General features: G+C 44.9%; 1 protein-coding gene across 1 annotated transcript in view; it reads right to left on the bottom strand.

The window, feature by feature from the left end:
• ncor1 (nuclear receptor corepressor 1) overlaps positions 1–11,377 on the bottom strand; it is a 179,127-nt gene that overhangs the window by 100,619 nt on the left and 67,131 nt on the right. Inside the window, exons 7-8 of the mRNA XM_037688038.1 lie at positions 2,586–2,642; positions 2,411–2,463 (exon numbers count right to left, since the gene is read on the bottom strand). Of these exons, the coding sequence (XP_037543966.1) occupies positions 2,411–2,463; positions 2,586–2,642 (110 nt within the window). The remainder of the gene's footprint in view (positions 1–2,410; positions 2,464–2,585; positions 2,643–11,377) is intronic.

Below are 11,377 nucleotides of genomic sequence, written 5' to 3'. Positions count from 1 at the left end.
AACAAAGCCAGAGTGAACATTTGCAATGCTAGAACGTTTCAGTGCAAATGGATGAGTTGTTTTTCCTGAACAGATTTCTGCTCTTAAACAGCAACAAAAACAGCAACGTGACCTCAGAGCACCCCCCCCCCCCAAACTCTGTATTCAAATCGTGTTGTTTCTTTTGTTAGAATATTGAAGAACTTCAAAGTAAAGCTCCTTATTTTGCTTTTAAAAACTCCAGGATGCACGAGGACTGCAAACGACTGCACACATGGTTGAAGTGCCACTCTCTGGTGTCAGGTCTGATTTTTTACACTTTAACTTGTTTTTTGGGGTGTGCTTCATTTTTGCCCTCAATGTCTAACTTTATATAACTGTATGTGCAGTGATGGTGCATTCTGTGTCCCAAATAGGTGCAGCTGGCCTGAAGGAGATCACAAGACAAAAATCATCCAGATGTTTTTTCATGCTCATCCTACAACAGTTGCTGAGGTTAATACAGCAAATATCTCAATGATGCTGACCTGAAACCAAACAAAAAACTTAAAAAAGTTGAGTGTCAAGAGTTAAACTTATTAAATTGTATTTTTTTATTTTATTTAAGCTTTATTCATACAGGTATTCTCATTAAGTCATGAAAACTCATTATCAAACGACACCCAATTTAGACAGAATATATATATATATATATATATATATATATATATATATATATAAATACCTGACCGATATATCAGTAGGGGCCGATATTTTAAGCCTATATACCCGTTTGAGAACATATCAATATCAGTAATAATTGTCCCATTATGTACCGATATAAACACTGGGAATAAGCCGTGTCCTTGCTGGCAAAAGGCGTAACTGTACAATGTATTCAGCAGAGGGCGCATGCGGACTTCTTTCAAGTCCATTCACTTTAAGTTTCACTTTTAGCACAGCCGAAGCAGGGAGCAATACTATGTAGCGTATTTTGCTGAACAGAGCATGGTAAGTTTATTTTAACTGATCTGTAAAATAAAATAAAAATCAACAATAAATTCTCTCCAATCTTTTAATCTGCTTGTCATTAGCTACGTGCCTCTCAAGTTAGCAAGCTAACGTTTAGATAACCCAGCATAGGCTATTGCCTTGTATAACTTCATCCTGAACAATAAATCTAATGTAGAGGTAAAATATCTCAGTGTTGGTAACGTTATCTTTGTCGTCCTCAACAAAAGAGAACTGAATTGAAATGTATTGTTTATCTGAAATCTTAACTGCAAAAAGAAAGCAAAAAGCAATGCTGTTTAAGTCGATAATAATTTGACCATCATACGTGACTGATTGTTAAACAATGAATAGGATAGGGCATTTCTTTGTGTAATTTATATTTTTGTAACACATGTGATAACTTTATGGTGAATAGTGGAGGACAGAAAATGTGAATGTATGTTAGGAAGACTATTATTATGACTAGTGCTCCACATGTAAACCTTGTGTGAGACTAATAAAACGTGGATCTGATTAGCTTAGCTTCATGGTTGTTAACAGCTGAACTAAATAAACAAGCCCGGCTCCATTCGCTGTTTTCTTCGATTCTTTGGGGTGGACAAAGATCAAACATTTTTATCCATTTTATCGGTTATTGGCATTAGCCTGCATCTCCAAACTGATGTTCGTGCTGCTGTTGTTTGGCGTATTTTGCACTATTAAGTATTTAGTGTATTTCTTAATTTATATCTTAGATCTTTAGTAATGTTTAATTTACAATTTATATTTTTGCTACTGTTGAATGTAATTGGGACCCTGTGTACACAATTTTGTTCTACCTCGTGTGCCACATGTGGCGTGTATGACAAATAAAGAACCTTGAACTTGAACTTGAAGATCTTTGTTTAAAATGTTGCTACCAAATTTTGAACTGTCAGAAAATTATGTCATAAACCAATGAATAGATAACATAATCAGCCTTAGGCAACAGATGAATGGCTATAATTCGGTCAACATTTGCAGTGTGACATGGACAGAATACTGGGAACTCCTGTTTACATATGACGGTGGCAGTAGGGAGAAAATAGTGAGAGTGCTGACCCTGAGAGCATGGCCTGTTCAACAGGTTCACACAGAAACACTCCAACACGATAAAAGGACCAGCCAGATGGGCTGCTCCTGCGGTACACACTGATAGGGGGAGGTTGTCCCAGACGACATGGCCTTCAACACAACCTACTTTAAACACACCTAATGCAGACAGGCACACACACATCCTCTCTCCCTAATCACCCTCCTTGAAGTCAATAAGGTAACTCAGTCAGGTGACTCAGCAATCAGATTATCAGCTGGGTTTATGAGGACTGAGGTCAGTTACTTTCCTCTACCGAGAGGATCCACATATCAGAACAACATTAAGATATTCATAAAAATTTAGAAAACAAATACTGATACTTACGTTTTAATGTTGTCATGGTACACCTTTGTGTCCGATGGCTGGTTGTACAATGGCTGGAAGAAAAAAAAAACACCACCAGGTGAATTACTCATCAGCTGTTAGATAATCAGTGATACACAAGTATTTTATCCCTTTTTTTATTTTTATTTTTTAAGTTATTTAACCAATAACATACCAGCTCCACCTTTGGACCAAGACCTTCCAAAATTTTATGAGCCTCCTCAGCTTTTTTCTGAAAAGAAATGATTGACAAATCAATCAAACAATTCATCTTTAGATGTGACGACTAAATCCTACAAATAGCATAGCGGGAACAATGCAAAAAAAGGGATAAAAATGTTTAAAACTATATGTTTCATTTCAAAAGTCTAGCACACTATTTGGAAGGAAAAGTTTAAAACTAAAATCACCATTTGATAAGATTGGACAAAGTTACAGCCATTCCAGTTAAATGTAGTCGATGTTGTTATACACAATCTCATACAGTAATGCAACTGCAAGGTCTTGCGAGTTATGTTGGTGCTGAGAGGATGTGTTGTGAATGATTCTCAGCTATTACCACATCAAACCTTAGCCCAAACGCTATTAAAGTGACTGACTAAGTCATTTATTTCTACATCATATAAAAATTGGATGGGTTATGGTAATTTTTGCACTGGCTGTGGTCAATTGGCTATGGACATCATGTTGATTTAGGTTGACTCCAAAGTTAGATCAGTCTTAGATGAACACCCAGTGTTCACTAGGGCTGAAACGATTCCTCGAATCATTCGAGGACCTCGATTACAAAAAATCGTTGAGGCAAATTTATCTCCCTTGAAGCTTCGTTAAACTATTCAGAGCACTGTGGTCTAGCCGGAAGGTTTTTGTGTTACACAACGCTAGCGCTTCCGCTAGCACTTCCGCTAACGTGTATGTGCCAAGTTTGTAGCTATGGAGGGAACGGAGACTGAGTAGAAGAAGAGCCCCGAAAACAACAAAACCTATCAAAAGTTTGGGAACATTTTAGGCTAAACAGAAAACACAAAACAGTGAAATGCATCCACTGCAAAGCAGAACTGGAGTAACCACAACAGCATGTCGTTGATGTTGCAGCGTCTGAAGAGAAAACACCCGCTGTAGCATCAATCAATCAACCTTTATTTATACAGGTAAATCCCATTGAGCCTTGAGGACTCATTTACAAGAGAGACCTGATTTCAACAAAGAAAGATGACAACAATGGACAACAGCAACAACAATAAACAGTTATAAAAAAAAGAATACTACAGTTTTTTTTGTTTGTTTTTTTTAACAATTAGGATGGCTAAAAGGAAAAGGTAACAAAACAAAAAAACAGCTAAATTCCAAGACAATGTAGAAAACTAAAAACAGGAACATGTCAGCATTGGACCCTGCCAGGTGTCCAACAGATTCTTAAAGACACTTAGAGAGGTCAAGGTCGAGAGCTTCAAATCTTTTTGTAAGATATTCCAGGAAACAGGAGCGGAGTAGGAGAAGGCCCTTTTGCCTAGTTCAGTCCTCATTGAGGGAACACTGCAGGTAATATTGTCCTGAGAGCGCACTCCGTAGCTGCACTCACGCAGAGACATGTAGGAGGAGATGTATGAAGGCAACAGACCAAGAAGTGATTTAAAGATGAAAATATACCAGTGAGAGAGTCTGCGTGAAGTTAATGATGTCCAGTTAACCAGTGAATACAGTGTGCAGTGGTGGGTACGATAATCACAGCCAGTTATGAATCTTAGTGCACCATGATAGACAGCATCCAACATCTGCAGGGTTCTTGTAGGAGCATTCATGTAAATAATATCACCATAATCAATTGAGGGAAGGAAAGTCACAGAAACAAGGCGTTTTCTAGCATTCAGGGTTAGACAGGATCTGTTTCTGAAAAAGAAACCCAGTTTAACTTTCAGTTTCTTTATCAAGTTTTCCACATGGAGCTTAAAAGAGAGATGTGAGTCGACCAAGATACCCAAATATTTATAGGAATCAACAAACTCAATGGGGACACCATTTGAGGATAAAATCAACTTGTCCACAGCTGTAACAGGTATCATGTTGTCTTTGCAAAATACGTGAACCTAAATGTGTGATAATCTGTCCTGTTATAGATGTAAAATGAGGCATATTTTTGCTAACGTTAAATCTACAGACTAATCATAGTGGCTACCTTGCAGGGTCTGTATGTTGTGTGAGGAGAAAAAACTCTGCAGGACTTGATGCAAGTTTGTTAACGATAAAAGCAGCAACAGACTGACATTTATTTATTGCTGTATTTCCATCCTGAGTTAAATGAGATATTTAGGATGAATATTTCAAGTGTAAATGTATTTACATGAGTTAGTACGATTTTTTTTTTTTTGCCTTCTTGTTTTATGACTTGAAAATAAGGATTAATCTGCATTTATTACTATGGTCATATTTGTTTATAGCTAAGCAATCAAGACTAATTAATAATACAGTCTGCAGAACTCAATGTACAAACTCAAACGTTTACATTATCTATCTTACTCAATTTCTAACATAAATATTCCATTTAGGTTTCCTATCCATAAAAATTATTTACAGCATTTAGATTTTTATGTGATGGTTAAAAAATAATTCAGTGACAGAGGGTTTTAATTAAAGCATCCTCAAACCTCACACATAAATAAAAGCTTAAAATGCATAAATCAAATACAACTGACATACAGTGCCTAGCAAAAGTATTTGGCCCCCTTGAACTTTTCAACCTTTTGCCACATTTCAGGCTTCAAACATAAAGATATAAAATTTAATTTTTTTTGTGAAGAATCAACAACAAGTGGGACACAATCATGAAGTGGAATGAAATTTATTGGATTTGTCAAACTTTTTTAACAAATAAAAAACTGAAAAGTGGGGCGTGCAATATTATTTGGCCCCCTTGCGTTAATAATTTGTAGCGCCACCTTTTGCTGCAGTTACAACTGCAAGTCTCTCGGGGTTTGTCTCCATCAGTTTTGCACATGGAGACACTGAAATTCTGCCCATTCTTTTTGCAAAACAGCTCGAGCTCAGTGAGGTTGGATGGAGAGCGTTTGTGAACAGCAGTCTTCAGCTCTTTCCACAGATTCTCGATTGGATTCAGGTCTGGACTTTGACTTGGCCATTCCAACACCTGGATACGTTTATTTGTGAACCATTCCAATGTAGATATGACTTTATGTTTTGGATCATCGTCTTGTTGGAAGATAAATCTCCGTCCCAGTCTCAGGTCTCTTGCAGACTCAAACAGGTTTTCTTCCAGAATGGTCCTGTATTTGGCTCCATCCATCTTCCCATCAATTCTGACCATCTTCCCTGTCCCTGCTGACGAAAAGCAGGCCCAAACCATGATGCTGCCACCACCATGTTTGACAGTGGGGATGGTGTGTTCAGGGTGATGAGCTGTGTTGCTTTTACGCCAAACATATCGTTCTATGTCATATAAGCTTCGCCCTTTAAGGCCTTCGCTTTAGTGGGTTTATCCCGTTATGCAGAGCATAAGCACTGAAAAAAATTAGTCCACGCCCACCTGCTGTGTGGGCCCTACCCGGTCCGTATAAATTACGTTAAGAGCGGGAAATCGGCTCCCATTTTTTCTTCAGCGAGCTAATATAGCACTGTCAGAAGAACAAAGAAGATAAGTTGTGTAAATGACCAACCTTGTGAAGGATGCTGGGCCCGGCAGTCGACCTCCGGTCGTCCGGTGAGTTCTCCTCCCCGAGGAGAAGATGACAGCAGTCTTATTCCAAGGTAAGCGTCGTGGAACATTTCCCAGTGACAGGTCACTACACGCTGGACAACGCCATCTTGTGTTTTTTCCTCTTATCGCCGACCCTCGGGGCGAACCGGATGGTTCCTCCGGGGCAAGGTGTGCTCAGCTGCAGCCCCCGCTGCTCATTCCCTCCCGGGGAGCGTAGTGTAGGTGGAGGGGGGCTGAGTGAATGCTCACCCCATCCCACCTCGTTTTCGCATCGGCGATCACACCGCTCCCGGCCGACAGCGCCCTCAGGGGTTGCCCGGCGGAACCCGGGAGGAGGCTGACATGAAGGGACCCCCTTTTTCTACGTCCCTCGCCTTTTCCCGCCAGTTCGGATGATCGGCGGAAAGGTTATTTTTCACTGACGTGTTTTTCCAGGCAGCCGCAGTTAGCAACAACGTGCGCTGCTAGCATATAGCATGTCCAAGGGACTGAAGGCCGCAGACCTGCCTTGGAGACAAAGAACTCCTTCTGTAAGGCAACTGACGCTATTCCTCGGTTCCCTCCCCTGGAGCCAAGCCTCGCGGAAGCTTCCGGAGCGAAGCTGTCCAGGTCGGAGCAGCGTCCCGTCCCTCCGGAGGAACCAGACGGCGACCAAAGCTCTCCAATCGAGCCCACCGACGTGTTTTCAGGCAACCGCAGTTAGCAACAACATGCGCTGCTAGCATTTAGCATGTCGAAAAGGCTGAGACCTCAGACCTGCCGGAGGAGACTAAGAGCTCCCTGTGTAGATCGGCAGACGCCATCCTCAACATGTGCGCCGCTCCCTCGGGTTGCCTGTCGAGGATTGTAGCATGGATGACGGTAATCCAACGTTCCATCTGGCTCCGTCACTCTCCATTGCTGCCGGAAAAGCTGCACAAAGACCGGATGGAGGGCCCCATCTCATCGGACGCGCTGTTCGGAAGCAGCTTGACGTCCATGCTGACGAATTCGAAGCAGTCGGAGGAGACGTCGGAAGCTGTACGCCATCTCATCTAGCCGCGCGGCTCATTCCGTCCTCCAGCCCGCTGGAGAGATCGTCAAAAGCAGAGGCAGAGACATCGACGCTCCACGGCAGCAGCAGCTTCGTCTCGCCCAGCTCCACCACCAGCCCCGCCCGCCAGAGACCACCCCTCCTCAGTCCGGCAGCCTGCACTTCAGCGTTTTCCCCAGAGATCGCCTGCAGACGGCGCTCGGAGCAAACAAACCGCAGAGCTCACGGGGGAGAAGTTTTAAGAAATGACGGTCTGCGGAGGATGTGTGTATAAATGACACAGGAATTGAATAAATGATTTTTCAAAGATCAAAACGCCTGTTTTTAGCCAGTCTGTAAGCTCGGATGAGCTCACAGCCGCTACACACACACCCTCCACTCATAAAGAGCCGGTGTCCTTAAATAAAGGTTTTTTAAATCCACCGCCGCTCCCTCACATGCCCAGACGCTCACGTGACACCACGGTAAGCGAAATAACTTGTTGTCAATCAGGCCCGCACGATCACCTCCCAACGGTGTTTACGCGCTCCCGAGCGAGACAAGCAGCCTCCATCCAACGGCACTGTGTCGATGATGCACGCACAGCTGCCCGGCGCTCACCGGCCCACATCGGGATAAATGTGGGACCGCAGGCCGGGTCCGGTGGAGGTCCCTGCTCTCAGCGAAAACAACACACGCCTCTCCTGTATGAACGCGAGTGGCCGTCATCCACCGCGTCCCAGCGATCAGCAGCTCACGGCGGCATAAGCGTGAGACAGCTGAATGAATCCAATGACGGGCCCCGCCCTCAGCGAGAGCGGCGCGCGTCCCTCCAGAGGAAACGTGCGCTCCCGCGAGGCTCACAACCTTCACTTCATCAGCTGACACACGCCTCGCCTCAGCACACACCGCCCCGCCCGGACATGAAGGTTGGTCCGCGATCCAGTCACAGCGCGCGGGCGCGCGCAGAACAGCCCTTTCGAGAAAGCCTCGCCTTGGGTCACGCGGAAAACATTTCCGCGACGCATGACGGCGGTCGAGGCGGAGGTTTGGATGACATCCGTTCAAAACACGGCACATCATTTAAACGCACGTCCACTCCACGAACGTCACGCAGAGTGGTTAAAAACATGCTCACCGGACAGATGGAGGGACAGAGTGTTATGCAAGGGTTACACGCTGCAGTTTGCAACCCGACCCCCTCCGTTCGGAGGAGTTATAGAGACGGTCCTGTCATCACCAGACCAAGTCTCAGCCTTAAATGCAGAAATCCAAGAGCTTCTGATAAAAGGTGTAATCTCAAGAGTTCCCAACGAGGAGGAAAACACAGGGTTTTACTCAAGCTACTTCCTGGTCCCCGAAAGGACCGGAGGGATGAGACCGATTCTGGATCTGTCAGCTTTCATCAAAGCGATCATGAACAGATTTTTTCACATGTTGATGAACAGACAGCTGTTGGACAACATCCAGGAAAACGACTGGTTTGTCTCCATCGTTTTAAAAGATGCCTATTTTCACACACCAATCATCCCAAAACACAGAAAATTTCTGCGTTTCGCCTTTCAAGGGATGAAGTACCAGTACAACAGGTTGCCTTTTTTGGGTACTCCCTCGCGCCTCGTACGTTCTCAAGTGTGTGGAGACAGCCCTGCATCCACTGCACAAGCAGGGATGAGGGTTTTGTTTTTACCTGGACGACCTGCTGCCCCTGTCTCACTCCAGACAGGAAGCATTGATACAGGCTCAGGTGTTAGCATCACACCTGCTAAATCTGGTTTTCGCCATACTGGAAGAAAAGCTCGATTTTCCCGGCCCAGATAATTGTTATCTGGGAGTGGAATTAAACTCAATTACCATGACGGCTCGTTTATCACAAACAAGAATCGACACTCTAAAAACCAATTACGCCACGTAAGACCTGGCAAAGTGGTAACAGCTGTCTCCGTCATGAAGCTGTTGGGAATGACGTCATCAGCTCACACAGTGGTCCCGCTGGGTTTGTTACACATGAGGCGCCTCCAGAGGTGGTTTACGCGTCTGCGTGTGGATCCAGTAAAACAAAAGAGACGGATGATCACTGTCCCTCCCTCCATGGGAGCAGACCTCCGACACTGGGGAAACACCCTGGCTCTGTCAGAGGGAGTCCCCGTCAGCAGATCCACGTCACGTGTCAGTCTTCACGGACGCGTCTCTGTCAGGTTGGGGTGGGGAACATGCCTATCTCAAGCAGTAGGGGCGCTGTGGCCCCACCGCACATCAGCCCACATCAATGTTTTGGAGTGTCGCACAGTGCTGAATGTGATTCAACATTTTGCTCCCGTGCTACAGAATCAACACGTGTTGATTCACACAGACAACATGGTGACTGCTGCGTACATAAACCGCCAGGGGGGTGTGCGTTCAGCCCAGATGTTACACATTGCGCGGAAGCTACTGAGTTGGGTTCATCAAACCTGCTTTTATTAGAGCAGTTTACATATCCGATGTTCTGAACAGAGGGGCTGATGTGACGTCCAAGGGCGGCCCACGTTATGTGGACCGGATCCTCCATCCGGATCTGATGTTTTTCAGACGCAGCAGAAGTTGGCAAAGCAGCTGTGGACCTGTTTGCGATGCGAGAAGAACGCTCAATGTCAACTACGGTTTTCCCTGAGCCCGCGAGACGATCCATCGCTGGGGGGGGACGCATTTGCTCACAGTCGGTGGCCCAAAATGCTTTTTACGCGTTTCTTTCCCCCCCACCTCCTCTGTTTTTTACGGTCCATGAACCGAGTTCAAGAGGAGGGATTGACAGCCCTCCTTGGTGGCTCCCGGCGTGTGAACGCACTATGGTTCCCAGGCCTGCAACGTCTGTTGTTGGGTCGCCGTGGAACTGTCATGGAGGAAGGATGCTCTCCTTCAGGCAGGAGGAGCGACCAAGAGTTACCCAGAAATAGGTCAACACCGGTGGGTCTGACCGCTGAGCGGTTCCACTTAGAGGATGGGTCTCCCTCAGGAGATAGTGTGCACAATTCAAGATTCACGTGCTGCATCTACCACAGTTCTGTACACATCAAGGGGACGGCTTTTCAGCGCTGGTGCACAGAGAAGGTTTAGAGACCACCTCATGCCTTTTAAGCGGCGTGTTGTTTTTCTACAACAGCTGATGGATAGGGAGTTGGCTTTCAGTACGCTTTAACGTACGATTGCAGCCATCTCTTCCTGCCACAAAGGGTTTGGAGTCAGAACAGCTTTTATCACCCGCTGATGAAGCGGTTTCTAAAAGGTGTACAGAGATGTAGGCCTGTTTTCACGCCCACTTGTTTTCCACAGTGGGTTTAACGCTGGTCCTGCGAGCCCTGATCAAAGCTTCAATTGAGCCTCTGGATCAGGTTTCATTTAAATTCTTGTCTCTTTTAACAGCCCTGTTGCTGGTTTTAACACCCGCTAAGAGGGTAAGTAATTATCTGCCCTCTCTGTTGCTTCGTCATGCCTTAGAATTAGGCTGACGGGCAGCTCAGCTGATTTAAGACCAACCCAGCTTTTATGCCTAAAACATCACGAGCTCTTTTAAATCAAGAGTGATATCGTTGGAGGGGTTTTTTCCCCCCCACAGATCAGAAGAGGAAGCATCTTTTCATCTTCTCTGCCCGGTGCGGGCGTTTGACGTGTTACATAACGCACACAGCTGCAATGCGTTTCAAACTCAACAATGGTTTGTGCATTATAGAGATGTTTCTACAGGTCGCCGTTATCCATCCAGCGCTTATCACACTGGCTGTGTGAGGCCTTTTCTGAAGCCTACAGAGCATCAGATTTAGAGCCTCCTGTCAACCTCTAAGCACACTCGACCAGGGGTATCGCATCTTCGACTGCTCTGCATAATGGTTTGTCAATGCAGGACATTTGCACTGCGGCTGCATGGTCAACACCCTGCTCATTTATTCGCTTTTACCTACGTGATGTAACGGCTCGTTCCATGACACATTCTGTCCTTAGTGCTCTAACAGAATGAATATTGTTGTTCTCATGGAACTCTGTTTAAGCTCACTTCTGTCTGCATGCATTACAGTGTGAGATGTTGTTATCAGTCACAAGTCGTGTCTGTGATTTTGGTTATATTGTCACTAATCAGTTCATGATTATTGTTACCAATCAGTTCAATTGATTTATAATCAATTTATGGACATTAATCTGTTTATACTGTTCAGCCATGAACCAGTTGGTTCATGCCCCCCCCCCCCCCCCCCCCCCCCCCCCCCCC

This window comes from Nematolebias whitei, chromosome 14 (genome assembly GCF_014905685.2).
Source record: "Nematolebias whitei isolate Nwh7 chromosome 14, NemWhi1, whole genome shotgun sequence".
In the NCBI taxonomy this organism is placed as follows: Eukaryota; Metazoa; Chordata; class Actinopteri; order Cyprinodontiformes; family Rivulidae; genus Nematolebias; species Nematolebias whitei.
This window is presented reverse-complemented; position numbering and strand designations above follow the sequence as displayed.